The sequence below is a fragment of the Ranitomeya imitator genome, chromosome 1 (genome assembly GCF_032444005.1).
Source record: "Ranitomeya imitator isolate aRanImi1 chromosome 1, aRanImi1.pri, whole genome shotgun sequence".
Classification (NCBI taxonomy): domain Eukaryota; kingdom Metazoa; phylum Chordata; class Amphibia; order Anura; family Dendrobatidae; genus Ranitomeya; species Ranitomeya imitator.
In genome coordinates this window covers 1126810281-1126828663 of record NC_091282.1, presented here as the reverse complement: position 1 = coordinate 1126828663, position 18383 = coordinate 1126810281, and the positions used below count along the sequence as shown (strand labels likewise).

Sequence of the window (18383 nt, the reverse complement as noted above, 5' to 3'; positions counted from 1 at the left end):
TTAAGGCCTTCATTTCAAGTATACACAAGAAAATGCTTCAGATGTGCAAGTCTAATGGAGGCTTTGACGCATGCCTAGCAGTAACATCTGCTAGTTATATACATCCATTTTTTTAACCCCTTAGGCTATGTGCACACGTTCAGGAATGTGTGCAGATTTTTCATGCAATTTTCCTGATGAAAACCTGATATTTTCTTCCAGAAATCCGCGTGCGTTTTTGGTGCGTTTTTGGTGCGTTTTTGGTGCGTTTTTGATGCGTTTTTTTCTAGCGTTTTTGAAGCGTTTTTAAGAACAAATAAAGTTGGTTAAAAAAAAAGGAAAAAAAGAGACTCTCAATAGGTCATTTCCTGTTCCATCCCCTCTTCTCCATTTTGCCTTTTTGCTGCATTCAACATGCCGCACGTTCAGCCCCATTGGCGTCTTTCGCCACAACAAAACCATCTTTTGTTGCTGACGGCACTGCTTTTGCTGCACCACCACAGTGAGCAGGTAATATAATGTCATTAGATGTGCACACTATGCGGACTATGCTGTGGATTTGTGGTGTTTCTGTTGCTGCGGATAGGCTACTTCCCACTTCCGTAACGCTCCCTCGCAATCTGTCGTTTTGGGATAAAACGGATCCTGCATATGTGCTAGCAGGATTTTATTTTCCCATACACTTGTATTTGCAATGGTTTGCGACGTTTTGCCGCACGTTGCATCCATTGTGCGATGTATGTGTCTTTTTTTGGCAGACCGTCGACACGTAAAATCCTTACCTACATGTTTTTCTTGGTGCATCGCATCCGCCATTTTTGACTGCTCATGTGCGGCAGAAAATACACCCCCTCCTCCCCAGACAGCAGAATGGGCAGTGGATGTGTTGAAAAAATGCCTCTGCTGCCCACGTCATGCAGTTATTTCACAACGTCCATGGGTATGTTGGTGCCAGTGTATTACGACGGAACAGTACTGATGGAAGTGAAAGTAGCCTTAGCAGCGATTGTCTATGCGTTGTACAGTACCATCTATATATATAATTGTCTATTTTTCCGTATGTCTGTCTGTCTTTCTGTCTGTTCTGGAAATCCCGCGTCCCTGATTGGTCGATGCCGCCAGGCAGGCCTCGACCAACCAGCGACTGGCACAGTACCGACGTTGAAATCTCGCGTCTCTGATTGGTCGAGGCTGCCAGGCCAATCAGCAACGGGCACAGCGACGATGATGTAATAATGGTTGCCATGGCGACGATGATGTCATAAAGGTTGCCTCGATCAATCAGCGACGGACACAGTCTGCCGCGAATTCTTGAATCATCATTGTCCATATACTACGGGGACATGCATATTCTAGAATACCTGATGCGTGAGAATCGTGCCACAATTCAGTGTAAGTAATAAAGACTATATTCTCCCATAGGAGCAATCTCGGAGAAGGATTAGAAGACGTCCAAAACGGATGTGGGTTCATCCCATTATTAATGAGCGGGAGGAAAAGGGACACTTCCATGTCCTTTACCAAGATTTAAGGAGGTAAGATATAGGTAGAAATGATATATTGTCATCTGTGTTCACCTTTTTTTTTTGATGTTATAAACTGTTGTGTTATATATCTGTGGTTTTTGAATTTTTTTTTTTTTTTTTACATTCAGTTTTCCTGAAAAATTTATCCAGTTTTGCCGGCTTACGATTCAGGCATTTGATCGCCTTCTGATAATTCTGGCTCCACAACTCAGCTACGAAGACACATGCATGCGAAGATCAATCTCTGCTGAGGAAAGGCTGCTCATCACCTTGCGGTAAGGCCCTTTTTAAAAAAAAAAAAAAAACACAAACTCCACACATTGGCCCCATAGTTAATGCTGCAACAGTGCCGCCATAATGCTGCCACTGCGCCACAATGCTGCCAATGCACCCCAGAATGCTGCCACTGCGCCACAATGAAGCCACAGCCCCCATAATGCTGCCACTGCAGTGCCCCCATAATGCTGCTATTACCTCCCAATGCTGCCAGTGCCTCCATAATGCTGCCACTGCGCCACAATGCTGTTAGTGCCCCTATAATGCTGCCACAGTGCCGCCATAATGCTGCCAGTGCGCCACAATGCTGCCAATGCACCCCAGAATGCTGCCACTGCGCCACAATGCTTCCACAGCCCCCGTATTGCTGCCACTGCGCCACAATGTTTACAGATCTAGTGCCCCTGAATCGTACTAGTTATGTTGTCATGCATATTTTCATCGTTATTAAAAATATTCTAATTTTTTTAAATTTTTTTCCAGGTTTTTGGCCACAGGAGAGAGCTACACATCCCTGCACCTCCAATTTAGGGTTGGCAAATCCACCATCTCTCAAATTGTGAGGTGCACATGTGCCGTCATCTGGCAGAAGTTGCAGCCCATCGTGATGCCTTGCCCAACCGAGGAGACTTGGCTGCAGGTTGCAGCAGGCTTTCAGTCTGTGGCCAATTTCCCCAACTGCGTAGGTGCTGTCGATGGCAAACATGTGAGAGTGCTGAAGCCACCAAGATCAGGATCACGCTTCTTTAATTATAAGAAGTATTTTTCTGTGGTCCTGATGGCGGTGGCTGATGCCCATTACAAGTTTGTTGCCATCGACGTTGGTGCTTATGGCAGTTCTGGGGACTCTCGGGTGCTGCAATCATCACAGATTGGACTTCAAATTCTTCGAGATGGCGGAACGCTCCCAGCCCCAAGACCTTTGCCTGGTTCCACACATCCTGTACCCTTTGTGATGGTATCGGATGAGGCATTTCCCTTAAAAACTAACCTGCTGCGCCCATACCCACGAAGGGCACTGGATGACCGGCAGAGGATTTTCAACTATCGGCTGAGCCGTGCACGAAAATATGTGGAATGCACCTTTGGGATCATGTGTAGTCAGTGGAGGATCTTTCACACTGCCATCCAGCTAGATACGGAGACCGTTGACACTGTGATCAAGGCATGCTGTGTTCTCCACAACTACGTTCGGGACTACAGTACAGAGGTAGTTGAGGAGTCACAGCTGTCTGAATTAATTGCAGTGGACAACTTGGGTCAAGGCAGGCAATCCATCTCGGGGTTGCATGTGCGAGAAACCTTCACTGACTACTTCATGAGTCCTGAAGGTGCCGTGCACTGGCAATACTCCTGTGCCGGTGTTGAGCAGCCTGAACAGCAGAGAAGATCGAACACCTAATCCCCATCAAGATGTCAGCCTGTTCAGAAGAGCAGATCGGATGGCTAACCCCAAAGCAATCAAGGCCCTTGTGTTCTTCATCGGTACAGCTGAGCAGATTGGATGGCTAACCCCATGCATTCAATGTCCTTTTGTTCATTATCATTTAAAAAAAAAAAAAGGAATTAATAAATAAGAATTTTGTTTGAAAAATCAAACCTTGTGTCCGCAACTTACTCTTTAGTCACTGACAGTTATTATCCCATTACTCACAGTTCATATTCTGCAAATTGAAATAACCTTTTTTTAAAATAAAAAATTACCAGACATTTTTGCAAATACAAATTTAGTTTTTATTCATAAATAACACTGTGTACTACACATAAAAACAAAACGTCTTTAAATGACGTAGGTATTATAACACAAGGACAAACATTGTCCAGAACAGTCCATCAACAATGGACGTTATCATAACCTGTCAACAGGACAAAATAGTGCATCAACAATGGATTTGTGAACAACCTGTCAACAGAACAGTTGGGTTGGGGACAGAAATCCAAAAAATTCACCTTTCTCCGGACACACATATTTCCCAAAAATATATGTATTATTTTTTCCAAAAAAAAATATGTGTACTACACATAAAAATATAACGTCGGTAACAGACGTAGCTTGTAGAAAACAAGGACAAACATTGTCCAAAACAGTCCATCAAGAATGGACGCTACCTGTCAACAGGACAAAAGTGCATCAACAATGGATTTGTGAACAACCTGTCAACAGGACAGGGGGGTTTAGGAACTAAATCCTCAAAACTGCTGGTACTCTGGCTCGTACCCATACCCCGGAAACATTTCTTGCAACGAAATACTCGTGTTTTGGGAGACATTATGCCCAGAACTTTGACGGGTTGTACAGTGGCTTGAATTATAGGCTTCTGCAGCGTCGGGCCTGTGTGCTGCATGGAAAAAACGTTGCGAAGCAGCTGCTGGTGGTGGTGGTGGTGGCGGCCCACTTGGGATAGTAAATGCTTTCATAATTGCTACAACTATGTCTTGTGGTGGGGGGATTGGTGATGGGACAGCAGCAGACATTAGAACTGCATTAACTGCTGTCATGCACAGGCTCTGCCTGTCCCATGTCATGGACCTTAGGCGGCTAGCTATCACAGATCCATATTTATCCATTTCATCTTGTGGAGATGAATGGTCTATAATATTGAGGGCTCGACTTGTGAGTGCTTCAATGGCACTAGTCGAACCCTCCTTTTTTTTCCCCTTCTTGGGTGCTGCCCTAACCATTGGCACAGGACGGGCAGAACCAGACCCCAACCCAGTGGGCCTTGAACCCCCAAAAAAGGAGCTGGACGCAGCGGAAGAGGCAGCAACAACAGCGGAAGACAACACCGCCGCATCCACCGCAGAGGACGAACTTGCCACAGTACAGGTGGGTGGCATAACTGCAGCATGCATGGAGGATGACTGCCTAGGCAAGGGTGGATTTGGTGAGGAGCACATAGGATAGTCCTCCACCTCCTCTCCATCACCATGCTCCAGGCTGTTGTCTTCCTGGACCGGTGGGGTTTCGGCCCTTACATTGCCTTCAGTTCTGTACAAGGAATAAAAAAAGACTTCGTCAATAAAAGAGTACTGTGAAACGTGGAAAATACAACAAAATATATATATATATTGTAGCATGGCTAAAGGGTTTGTAGTCGATGGGAGGTATGTGCCACATAAGTGCCTGGTTGCTGTAATGTAGCCCGGAGTATTCCTTTCTTGCACATAATCTTGTATATGTGTTTCAGGACCTGTGGTAATGTCAGACCACATGGCTAATCATGTGATGGGTTACTGGGTGGGGTTAGCTCTTTATAAGACTGGCTAATCCTTTACACAGCAGAGATGTGTGGAGGTGAAACCCTCCTGAGTGTGTTACGGCTTCAGGACTGAGCCGGATGAACTGGACACTTGTTTTTCTTTACCTGAACCAAAGGCTATTTGTTTTCTGTTGTTTGCAACATGGTTTATGAAGCAATAAACCCAGTGAACTTTAAAGGAACACGTCTCCTGAGTGTCAGCCGTCGCAGCTGAGTGAGTGAAATCCTTACAATTGGTGGAGACGTGCGAGCAGCGTTCCCAGCGGAGACGTGAGTTTATTTTGAATGTCCTGGGTCAAGGCTGTTGCAAGCCAGCAAGCATTGCCGGAGAAAATGGAGGACCTGCTGAAACAATTGGTCCAGATGCAGTCACAGCAGGAGAAAAGGCAGCAAGAGACCAACAGGCTGTTGATGCAGCAGATACAACAGAGCCAGCAGGAGCAACGGCAGCAGATGCAACAAAGCCAGCAGGAGCAACGGCAGCAGTTACAACAGAGCCAGCAGCAGATGCAGCAGAGCCAGCAGGAGCAACGGCAGCAGATGCAGCAGAGCCAGCAGGAGCATCAGCAGCAGATGCAGCTTCTGGCAACCGCCATCCAGGGCAAGGCGAGCGCCCCAACCCCAGGTTTGGCTGATGACACCCACGTCCGGAAAACGGTAAGACGCGCGTTGCAGAAAATGACTCCCGGGGATGATGTTGAGGCCTTCCTGACGGTGTTTGAGAGGGTCGCTGAGAGGGAAAAACTTCTGCCAGAGCAGTGGGCAGAGGTACTTGCGCCATACCTGACGGGAGAACCCCAGAAGGCGTACTATGATTTGACCTTGCAGGATGCCAAAGAGTATCACAAATTGAAAGCCGAGATTCTCGCACGTTTGGGGGTGACACTGACTGTCAGGGCACAGCGAGTTCACTCCTGGGGCTATCACCGGGACAAACCACCTCGTTCCCAAATGTTTGATCTGTTGCACCTGGTCCAGAAATGGCTGCAGCCAGAATCCTCTGCGCCTGCACAGATGGTAGAACGGGTGATGATGGATCGGTTTGTCCATTCCCTCCCGAGGCCTATACAGTCTTGGGTTGCCCAGGGTGATCCCCAGAATGCCGACGAGCTGATCGGACTGGTTGAGAGGTACCAAGGGTTGGAAGGCTCCTTCGGGAGGCAGCCCATGCCGTACTGGGGATCCCAGAAGGCAGCTGAGTCCCAAAAAGGGGTGGTGCGTCCAAGGTCACAAAGGGCGGGGGAGGTGGTGCCCAAGGTCCCCACGGGTGATATTATTTGTTGGAGGTGCCACAAGCCAGGACATATAGCTGCCCGTTGTTCCCAAACCACTGAGCAGATGGACTGCAGCATGGGACGCCGTTGTTCATACTATGCGTATCCAGCTTGCAGTGTGAACTCTCCGCCCAACGAGGGACCTCAAGCGTGTCCCGTAAAGGTGAACGGTCGATCAGTAACGGCACTGTTAGACTCGGGGAGCCTAGTGACCCTGGTGAGGGCCACTTTTCCTCTCCACCTGCTCCCGGGAAAGAAGGTCGGAGTGCGGTGCATACATGGTGATGCAAAGGACTACCCTGTGGCCAGTGTGAACATTGAAACGACATGTGGCACGGAGTCCCACATAGTCGGCGTCGTTCAGGACTTGTTGCACCCTATAATTATTGGCCGGGATTTCTGTTTGTTCTGGGATTTGTGGGGAAAAGGTTCTGAGCTCCCTAGCAAGAGTAGGGAACCAGTGAACCCGGGAAGGGTGGTGCCACACCCCGAGTCAGACAGATTTCCTTTTTGTGTCCTGGCTGGAGATGAGGAGGAAGTGTCCCCTGCATCCGACATTCTGGAGTTAGAGGTATCCGGTGAAAATTTTGGGACTGCCCAACATAGGGACCCCACTCTGAGGGAAGCCTTTAATAATGTCACAGTTATTGACGGGGTGGTACAGGAGCCGGGGGCAGACACAAGATTTCCCCATTTTCTAATGAGCAGGGAGTTGTTGTACCGGGTCACGGAAATAAGGGAGGAGTTGGTAGAGCAGTTGGTAGTGCCGGGTCCATATAGACGGAAGGTGTTGGACATGGCCCATTCACACATCTTGGGTGGACACCTAGGGGTGGAAAAACCGCAGGAACGGGTTGTGCAGAGGTTCTATTGGCCTGGGTGCCACCGGGAAATAGTGAACTATTGCAGGTCCTGCCCTACATGTCAGCTAACTGCTCCCACTCCTCATTTCCGGAACCCCCTTGTGCCACTGCCCATTATTGAGGTGCCATTCGAGAGAATTGCCATGGACTTGGTCGGTCCCTTAGTTAAATCAGCCCGGGGCCATCAGTATATATTAGTGATCCTGGACTACGCCACACGCTATCCTGAGGCAATTCCCTTGAGAAATTCTTCTTCAAAGAGTATAGCTCGCGAGTTGGTCCATGTCTTTTCCCGGACAGGTCTGCCGAAGGAGATCCTGACTGACCAGGGGACACCTTTCATGAGCAAGGTGATGAGGGAACTATGCAAAGCCCTGAAAATCTCCCAGTTGAGGACCTCGGTGTACCATCCCCAGTCAGATGGCCTTGTTGAGAGATTTAACAAGACACTGAAGAGCATGCTGAGAAAAGCTATAAAGAAAGACGGTAGAGACTGGGATTGTCTCTTACCCTATTTGATGTTTTCCATTCGTGAAGTTCCACAGGCCTCCACAGGTTTCTCACCGTTTGAGCTTCTGTATGGCCGACATCCACGAGGACTCCTGGATATAGCCAAGGAAACCTGGGAAGCCGAAGTCACGCCCCACAGAAGCGTCATTGAGCATGTGGCCCTGATGCAGCAGAGGATTGCAAAGGTGATGCCTATCGTGAAAGAACACCTTCTCCAAGCACAAGAAGCTCAGGCCAGGGTCTACAACCGGTCTGCAAGAGTGAGGCAATTCAATCCGGGAGACCGAGTTCTTGTGTTAGTTCCGACAGTGGAAAACAAGTTCTTGGCCAAATGGCAAGGGCCATATGAGGTTGTCGAGAAACTTGGTGAAGTAAACTATAAAATTCACCAACCAGGAAGACGGAAACCATTCCAAGTATACCATGTCAACCTTATCAAGCCGTGGCAAGATAGAGAGCCGACAGTAACTCCATCGTTGTTAAGCAACCCAGAAGATGAGGTTGGAGCGGTTACTATAGCGGAGACGCTATCGGAGTCCCAGAAACAGCAATGCCGGGAGTTACTCCAGAAAAACAGGGACCTGTTTTCCGAGTTGCCTGGGTACACGAAGGTCATAGAGCATGAGGTCCTGACAGAGCCCCATGTGCGCGTGAACGTGAAGCCCTATAGAATTCCTGAGGCCCGTCGAGAAATAGTCTCCAAGGAAGTGGAGCGTATGTTGAAGCTTGGAGTCATTGAGGAATCCAAGAGCGGTTGGTCGAGCCCAATTGTCCTGGTCCCAAAACCTGATGGGGAGTGGAGATTTTGCAAGGACTATAGGAAGTTGAATGAGGTCTCCAAGTTCGACGCATATCCCATGCCCCGAGTTGATGAGCTCATCGAAAGGCTTGGGCCCGCCAGGTACATAACCACCTTGGATTTGACGAAGGGGTATTGGCAGATCCCCATGGCACAGGAAGCCAAGGAGAAGACGGCGTTTTCTACACCAGATGGATGCTTCCAGTATGTCCGGATGCCATTTGGCCTACAGGGAGCTCCGGCCACCTTCCAAAGGGCTATGGATAGAGTCCTTGCACCCCACAAGGCATATGCTGCTGCGTACCTAGATGATATCGTCATCTTTAGCCCGGACTGGGAGAGTCATCTGGAGAAAGTCCAAGCGGTGTTTGATGCTATAAGAGAGGCCGGATTTACAATAAACCCGAAGAAGTGTGCATTGGGTAAAGAAGAAGCTAAGTACCTTGGATACATAGTGGGTCATGGAGAAATAAAACCCCAAATCAGTAAAGTGGAGGCAATTCAAACATGGCCAAAACCAGTTTCCAAGAAGCAAGTTAAAGCCTTCCTGGGAATCGTGGGATATTACAGGAGGTTCATCCCAAACTTCGCCACAATGGCGGCGCCTCTGACTGACCTGCTAAAAGGGACAAAATCAGTAATGGTTAAGTGGTCCGAAGAAACAGATTCAGCCTTCCAAGAAATGAAAGAGGCTTTATGTAAGCAACCCGTTCTGATGGCCCCAAACTTCAAGAAAGAGTTTATTCTTCAGACAGATGCCTCAGATGTTGGGGTGGGAGCTGTCCTTTCCCAAGAACTACATGGGGAGGAGCATCCTGTTCTCTATCTGAGTAGGAAGCTGTCCTCATCTGAAAAGAACTACTCAGTCGTTGAGAAGGAGTGCTTGGCCATAAAATGGGCAGTGGACACATTGCGGTACTATCTGCTGGGACGTAAATTTAGACTGGTATCTGACCATGCCCCGCTTAGGTGGATGAGAGAAACGAAAGGAAGAAATGCTAGAGTCACCCGTTGGTTCTTAGCCCTGCAGGACTTCAGTTTCCATGTGGAACATAGGGCCGGAAAGCTGCACGGTAATGCGGATGCCCTATCGAGAATCCCTTGTTTAGTGGGGGAAAGTGCCAAGCCCCACGGCGTTAGGCAGAGGGGGGAGGTATGTAGCATGGCTAAAGGGTTTGTAGTCGATGGGAGGTATGTGCCACATAAGTGCCTGGTTGCTGTAATGTAGCCCGGAGTATTCCTTTCTTGCACATAATCTTGTATATGTGTTTCAGGACCTGTGGTAATGTCAGACCACATGGCTAATCATGTGATGGGTTACTGGGTGGGGTTAGCTCTTTATAAGACTGGCTAATCCTTTACACAGCAGAGATGTGTGGAGGTGAAACCCTCCTGAGTGTGTTACGGCTTCAGGACTGAGCCGGATGAACTGGACACTTGTTTTTCTTTACCTGAACCAAAGGCTATTTGTTTTCTGTTGTTTGCAACATGGTTTATGAAGCAATAAACCCAGTGAACTTTAAAGGAACACGTCTCCTGAGTGTCAGCCGTCGCAGCTGAGTGAGTGAAATCCATACAATATATATATATATATATATATATATATATATATAACTTACCGCCGCAAATTTCTGCTTGTTAAAATGAATTGCAGCTGGTCTGCAAACGGCACCCTCTTTTTTGAGGGCGAGCTGCCACTTTCTGCCTTCTGTGCCTTCATCAGTCTGTCGGTCACAGATCTCCAACGTTTTTTCACATCTTCCATTGAAATGGAACAATTTAAAAAAATTATAAAGGAAATAGATGGTGGCCCAATTCTAACGCATCGGCTACTACAGAATATGCCTGTCCACGTAGTATATTGCACAGGACAAGTACTATATTGCCCAGCCACGTATGTCCACAAGTTTCACCAATCCAAAGTGGCACTGGACAGAGGGGATTTATGATCAGGTTGTGGAGTGATTTCGCAGAGACCGCTGACACGACAGGTACTGCTGCATCGAACTTGCCGCTTGCACTGTCAAGGACAGGGCGGGAGGTCGGAGGGTGAGAATAACATTATTTTTATTATTTTTTACTTTCGATCTTTGTACTAGTGATGCTGCATACGCAGAATCTATAGTAAAAACATTGTCAAACAGGGTTAGGTGCATAACCAGAGTGCGTAACACCTCGCTTGGTTAACGATGGCATTAACCCTGTGTGAGGCCTGACTAGAGGGGAGTATGGAGCGGGCACTGACTGCGGTGATGAAAGAGCGGCCATATTGACGCCAGTCTGAGCCCGTCGCACATTGGTCGTGGCAATGTTTGTGGGCTTTTTGCCACAACAAACCAGCCACTTGGATTCCATGAAAGACAAAATCCGCAAACAATGAATATCCGTGACAGACAGAAGGACAGACAGAAAGAGGGAAGTGACACAAATAGACAATTATATAGTACATACTTAATAAAAATAACACGAATTTAACATACTTACAAATAAGTTTTTGGCCCGCTTTTGGTAGCTGAGGCCACTGCGGATAAATTTCTGTTACAATGGCTGGCCAGGCATCACGTTTAGAAGCGGAGGCTTTGTACTCCTCACTGGCACGGTCCCAGACCTCCGGGTGTTTTTCTATCTACAATTTTGATAGAGAACCAGTCACTACATTTGATAAAATTATTATTTGGATAAGAAATATAAAAAAATCTGTACACTAAATGGTGCCACGATTCTAACGCAGCAGTTATTATACATATGTATTTCTGTATATAGCAGCCACATACTATGTAGCATAGGCCACGACATTTTGTAGAATACCCGATGTGTGAATACAGGCCACGCAGTACATAACAGTGTACACGCAGTATATGGCCGGCGTCACACTCGGCATAAGACAATACGGTCCGTATTTTACGGCCGTAAATCGGTGAAAATTCCCCAAAATATTGGTCCATATCTCCTCCGTAGGCAGGGTGTGTCAGCGTATTTTGCGCATGGCATCCTTCATATGTAATCCGTAGGGCATCCGTACTGTGAGATTTTCTCGCAGGCTTGCAAAACCGACATACGGACATACAATGGATCCATGTGCTCCAAAAATAATAAAAACATATACACTCTCTCTATATATATATATATACATATATATATATATATATATGTTAGTGAGACACACACACACACACACACATATATATATATATATATATATATACCGTATATACTCGAGTATAAGCCGAGATTTTCAGCCCAAATTTTAGGGCTGAAAGTGCCCCCCTCGGCTTATACTCGAGTCACGGTAGCGGTGGGGTCGGCAGGTGAGGGGCTGAGGGCGCTGGGGTATACTTACCTAGTCCCAGCGATCCTCGCGCTGTCCCTGCCGTCCCACGGTCTTCTGTGCTGCAGCTTCTTCCCCTCTTCAGCGGTCACGTGGGACCGCTCATTACAGAAATGAATAAGCGGCTCCACCTCCCATAGGGGCGGAGCCGCTTATTCATTTCTCTAATCAGCGGTGCCGGTGACCGCTGATAGAGAAAGAAGCTGCAGCGCCGAAGACAGGAGGGGACAGCGCGAGGATCGCTGGGACTAGGTGAGTATGTTATATTCACCTGTCCTCGTTCCAGCCGCCGGGCGCCGATCCATCTTCCCGGCGCCTCCATCTTCCCGGCGTCTGCGCTCTCTGACTGTTCAGGCAGAGGGCGCGATGACGCATATAGTGTGCGCGGCGCCCTCTGCCTGATCAGTCAGAGCAGAGACGCCGGGAAGATGGAGGCGCCGGAACGAGACGCCGGGAGCTGCAATCAAGGGAGGTGAGTATGTGTTTTTTTTTTTTATTGCAGCAGTAGCAGCGGCAGCACAGATTAATGTGGAGCATCTATGGGGCACAGTGAATGGTGCAGGGCACCGTATATGGAGCACATCTATGGGGCACAGTGAACGGTGCAGAGCACCGTATATGGAGCACATCTATGGGGCACAGTGAACGGTGCAGAGCACCGTATATGGAGCACATCTATGGGGCACAGTGAACGGTGCAGAGCACCGTATATGGAGCACATCTATGGGGCACAGTGAACGGTGCAGAGCACCGTATATGGAGCACATCTATGGGGCACAGTGAACGGTGCAGAGCACCGTATATGGAGCACATCTATGGGGCACAGTGAACGGTGCAGAGCACCGTATATGGAGCACATCTATGGGGCACAGTGAACGGTGCAGAGCACCGTATATGGAGCACATCTATGGGGCACAGTGAACGGTGCAGAGCACCGTATAAGGCACAGCTAGGGGGCACAATGAACGGTGCAGAGCACCGTATAAGGCACAGCTAGGGGGCACAATGAACGGTGCAGAGCACCGTATAAGGCACAGCTAGGGGGCACAATGAACGGTGCAGAGCACCGTATAAGGCACAGCTAGGGGGCACAATGAACGGTGCAGAGCACCGTATAAGGCACAGCTAGGGGGCACAATGAACGGTGCAGAGCACCGTATAAGGCACAGCTAGGGGTCACAGTGAACGGTGCAGAGCACCGTATATGGCACAGCTAGGGGGCACAATGAACGGTGCAGAGCACCGTATATGGCACAGCTATGGGGCACAGTGAACGGTGCAGAGCACTGTATATGGCACAGCTAGGGGGCACAGTGAACGGTGCAGAGCACTATATGGGGGCACAGCTATGGGGAAATATGAACGGTGCAGAGCACTGTATGGCACAGCTATGGGGAAATAATGATCTATTTTTATTTTTGAAATTCACCGGTAAATGCTGCATTTCCACCCTAGGCTTATACTCGAGTCAATAAGTTTTCCCAGTTTTTTGTGGCAAAATTAGGGGGGTCGGCTTATACTCGGGTCGGCTTATACTCGAGTATATACGGTATTTCATACAGCGCTAGATAGCTTAAAAGCCGGTAATTCAATTGCCGGCTTTTGCTATCTCCTTCCTAAACCCGACATGATATGTGACATGGTTACATACAGTAAACCATCTCATATCCCCATTTTTTGGCATATTCCACACTACTAATGTTAGTAGTTTGTATGTGCAATATTTGGGCTGTCTATCTACTAAATTAAAGGGTTAAATGGCGGAAAAAATTGGCGTGGGCTCCCGCACAATTTTCTCCGCCAGAATAGTAAAGCCAGTGACTGAGGGCAGATATTAATAGCCTGGAGAGGGTCCATGGTTATTGGCCCCCCCCTTGCTAAAAACACCTGCCCCCAGCCACCCCAGAAAAGGCACATCTGGAACATGCGCCTATTCTGGCACTTGGCCACTCTCTTCCCATTCCCGTGTAGCGGTGGGATATGGGGTAATGAAGGGTTAATGCCACCTTGCTATTGTAAGGTGACATTAAGCCAAATTAATAATGGAGAGGCGTCAATTATGACACCTATCCATTATTAATCCAATTGTAGTAGAGGGTTAAATAAAACACAAACACATTATTTAAAATAATGTGCCTATTCTGGGGTGGCTGGGGGCAGATGTTTTTAGCCAGGGGGGGCCAAAAACCGTGGACCCTCTCCAGGCTATTAATATCTGCCCTCAGTCACTGGCTTTACTACTCTGGCGTTGAAAATTGCGCGGGAGCCCACGCCATTTTTTTCCGCAATTTAGGTGAGTATGGGTTTTTTATTTATTTTAGGTGGCGATCGGCGGGGACAGGTATGTATATTTTATTTTCACTGGTAACCACTGGCCACCAATGAAACTTTATAGGGGTGGGGGGGGGGTTTTAATACGGGCCACTGGCCACTAATGAAACTTTATAGGGGTGGGTGGGGGGGTTAATACGGGCCACTGGCCACCAATAAAACTTTATAGGGGTGTGTGGGGGGGCTAATACGGGCCACTGGCCACCAATGAAACTTTATAGGGGTGTGTGGGGGGGTTAATACGGGCCACTGGCCACCAATGAAACTTTATAGGGGTGGGTGGGGGGGTTAATACGGGCCACTGGCCACCAATGAAACTTTATAGGGGTGTGTGGGGGGGTTAATACGGGCCACTGGCCACCAATGAAACTTTATAGGGGTGGGTGGGGGGGTTAATACGGGCCACTGGCCACCAATGAAACTTTTTAGGGAGGGGGGGGCATCGTGGATATAAAAAAAAAGTGTTTTTTTGCACTCAGGAACAGTTCGATGGGAAATACTGCTCCCATCGAGCTGAGCCTGCTGCTACTATAGGGAATACTTCTTCTTCAGGAAGTTTCCACACAAAGATATCATTGTGTGGAAACTTCCTGAAGAAGAAGCCTTTGAGCTTCGAAACGCGTTGAATAAACCACCCGAACACCCTAACAGTATATCTGGATCTATTATTTGTCGCAGCAGCGCGGATGTAATCCACATTTCATTTATTATAACGGTTCTGAGAGGTCGCAACGCCGACCTGTGGATCTGCAGCAGCTGACAACTACACGCTTGTACTGTGTACCACCAGGTGAGCAGTTCTCTCACAATTGATTAAGAACAATCCTGGGGATAAGACCCTATTTGCGCTTTTTTTGTCTCCTATCTTTCAAGACTATAGGGAATAGACATAGGCCGATGGGAGTAGTAGTAGTCTCATCGGCCTATGTCTGACAACACACATACACCATATACACCACACACACGAACACACACAAAACACACACAAAGACACTTACCACACTAATCATGAAAGGCACATCCAGCGCCATCCGGTCATACCAGTCCATGCTGGCAGCCATCATCCAGGAAGACGAATATTGTCTTCCTGGATTATGGGATGCTCCTGGCATGATGGGATGGCCATGTGACTTCCGGTATGCCGCACTGTGTACCTCCGCAAATCTGCTTGAATTCCGCAAATTTTTTATAGATTTGCAGAATTCAAGCGGTACAATACAAGTCTATGGGCACGGAATCGCTGCGATTCCGCAAATTAATGAACATGCTGCGTATTTTACCGCAAATCTTTTCCGCTGCGGAAAAATACTCAGTATGTGCACATAATTTGCGGTTTCCATTATAATTGATAGGATGCTTAATGGTAGCGTTTTTTTCGTGGTTTTATAGCGTTTTTATAGCGAAAAACCGCGGGAAAACCGCGATAAAAACGCTACGTGTGCACACAGCCTTAGTGACGGAGCCAAATTTTTGAAATCTGACCAGTGTCACTTTATGTGGTAATAAGGCCGGGGACACACACAACATATAAAAAAAAGTTCCGTTTTTGACGGACGAGAATCGCACCAATGTTACCAAAACAGTGATCCGTGTGCAGTGCGAGGATGCGATTTTATCGCATAAAATGATCCGTGTGACATCCGTGTGACATCCGTATGGCATCCGTATGGTGAGATTTTCTCGCAGGCTTGCAAAATGGACATATAACGGATTTTACACCAGAAAACATTTAAATCATCACCAAGGACATTATTTAAAGGCCCTAAAACAGGTCCCACCCACCAATCTATGCAGTAGAGTCCTTGCTTGTGTTGGTGCACTTCAGATTGATGAGCAACATGTCTGATCTACTCACTTTTACCACCACAGAGCGAGTGCTTTACAACTGGGTACTTTCCCAACGTTTTGGCCAGCCATACCCAGTTATTGTAGATCCGAGGAGGCGGAGACGGATGTGGGTACATCCACTTCTAAAGCAACGGATCAATAAAGGCCATTTCTGCCGTCTGTATGCTGCTCTGAGGACAAATCCTGACAAGTTCTTCAACTATTGTCGGATGAGGATTCAAATCTTTGACATTTTGTTGGAGATTTTGCGTCCAGGGATCACGAAGAAGGACACCAGGATGCGCAAATCTATTTCAGCTGAGGAGCGCCTTATCCTTACCTTGCGGTATGCCTTAATAATAATTGTCCCAATTTTCTACGCATTTTTTGGTCGAGCCCCCTTATTCAAATTAGATACTTAAATGGTTAAGTAACTTCAACATCATTTTGCCTTCTTTTCTAACATTTAATTTTACCAAATATCAAAGCCATAGCATGTCCTTAATGTTTAAATAATCATGTTTTTTTTTATTTTGGTTTTGGCCCATATAACCCTGTATTGTGATCATTTTATATTTTAAAACAATATTCTTTTGTCTTTTAGCTTCCTTGCCACTGGCCTATCATATGCGGCCCTGCATTTAAAATTTTTATTGGGCAAATCTACAATTTCTGGGATTGTGCGGGATACATGCAAGGAAATCTGGGGAAGACTCCATCAAGAGGCCTGAACCCAAAATTGCAGACTGGTTACGTATTGCTCAAGGATTTCAGGACACATGCCAGTTTCCGCACTGTATTGGGGCACTTGACGGAAAGCACATCCGTGTGCGTAAGCCGCCAATTCCATAATATAATTCTATAATTATAAACAGTTTTTCTCTGTAGTGCTGTTGGCCCTAGTCGACAGCAACTACAGGTTTATAATTGCAGATATTGGGGCCTATGGGAGAACTGGAGACTCTAGAGTCTTCAGTTCTTCCATTATGGGTCGGCGGCTGCGCAACAATGAATTGGATCTCCCACCCCCAAGTCACATACCAGGGGCTAATTTGGATGCGGTGCCTTACATGATGGTAGCAGATGAGGCGTTTCAATTATCAAGGAACGTCATGAGGCCCTATCCACGGAGAGGCCTGGACTACCGGCGCAGAATCTTTAATTTTCGTCTTTCCTGTGCCCGCCGTCTGGTCGAGTGTTCATTCGGCATTCTCAGTGCAAAATGGCGGATACTTCAGTCTGCAATCCAACTGAGTGAAGGCAATGTAAATGGCGTGATTAAAGCATGTGTTGTTCTTCACAACTTTACAAGAGACCATGATTGCCCATCATCTGCTGCAGATGACATTGATTATTCAAATACTGTCTTGACAACTACACGTGTTCGTCCTTCACGTCGTCAGCCCTCTGGCCTAAAAGTTCGTGATGTTTTAACCAATTTTTTTGTGTCACCAGAGGGATCTACGGTTTGGCAAGACAATGCTGTTTAGCCTTAATTTTTAGTTATATTCTAAGTTAATAAATCACATAATTTGCTTAATAAATTTGTGTATTATGTATCTGATTAGGAAATTATGTAAGTGTGTAAAGTTGAGAAATCATGTATGTAGCTGGACCAATACATAACACTCTGATTTCTGAACACATTTTTACTGCTCAGCGCATATATATATGTATTCAAAATACATATTTTCATTCTCATATGTAATTTGAGCCAAATAAACAACACAGTTTAACATGCCAAGGTAACAAAAAACTTAGGCAAAAAAAGACCAAATGACAGGCCAAAAATAAAAACCAAAACATTACAGGTTATGGTAGGTTGGGGGTGGTGATGGTGATGGCGGGTGTCCAGCATGTGCGGAACTTTGCCTGGGTGGTTGACCAACCACTCTGTCTACCTGTGTTAGTGCAGATATAAATTGCGGGTGTTGCTGCAAGTTGTGATCATGTGTATGAGATAACACTTGATGTGGAGGGTAGAAGGGCATCAAGTCCTGGGTACTGGATTGACCCATTTGGTCAGACCCCCCAATATGGCCATGTCGAGCAGACACATGTTGGGACCAGCCTCCAAACATGTGTCTGTTCAAGTGGTCATATTGGGCATTTGCTGAAAAATCATAAATTGCCCTGTTTTGGGGTTGCTGTGTGCATTGTGCAGGCTGTTGTTGGGGAGCTATAGGTTGCGGGGGTGGTGCTGACACAGTTTCTGGTTGGTCCTGTGGAAGGTCTTGCACCGCCAGAAGGTTGGTAGCTGACATTTGCCACCGTTCAAGATAATTAAAAATATTAGTGGGGTTGTTTGGGGGTGTGGCCGCATCTATCAAAATTTGTATGCAACCTCTGGTCCGCAGCCTGAGCGAGCGTGGAATGGGCCGTAAATAGCAGGCAAGACTGCGGAAGTACG

The 18383-nt window shown here is 47.1% G+C and overlaps 1 protein-coding gene across 1 annotated transcript; it reads left to right on the top strand.

Moving 5' to 3' along the window:
- The first annotated feature begins 389 nt into the window (after positions 1 to 389).
- On the top strand, positions 390 to 3242 carry LOC138658306 (uncharacterized). Its single transcript, XM_069745781.1, has 4 exons — positions 390 to 489; positions 1402 to 1514; positions 1634 to 1780; positions 2265 to 3242. Exons 1-4 carry the CDS (start codon positions 394 to 396, stop codon positions 3181 to 3183), a joined length of 1275 nt encoding a protein of 424 aa, XP_069601882.1. The 5' UTR covers positions 390 to 393; the 3' UTR covers positions 3184 to 3242.
- Positions 3243 to 18383: the final 15141 nt, after the last annotated feature.

Coding starts and splice junctions, on each gene's coding strand:
- LOC138658306 (XM_069745781.1), top strand. CDS start 394: ATGCCGCACGTTCAGCCCCATTGGCGTCTTTCGCCACAACAAAACCAT. Junction 490..1,401: donor TGCACCACCACAGTGAGCAG/GTAATATAATGT, acceptor ATTCTCCCATAG/GAGCAATCTCGGAGAAGGAT. Junction 1,515..1,633: donor CTTTACCAAGATTTAAGGAG/GTAAGATATAGG, acceptor TTTTACATTCAG/TTTTCCTGAAAAATTTATCC.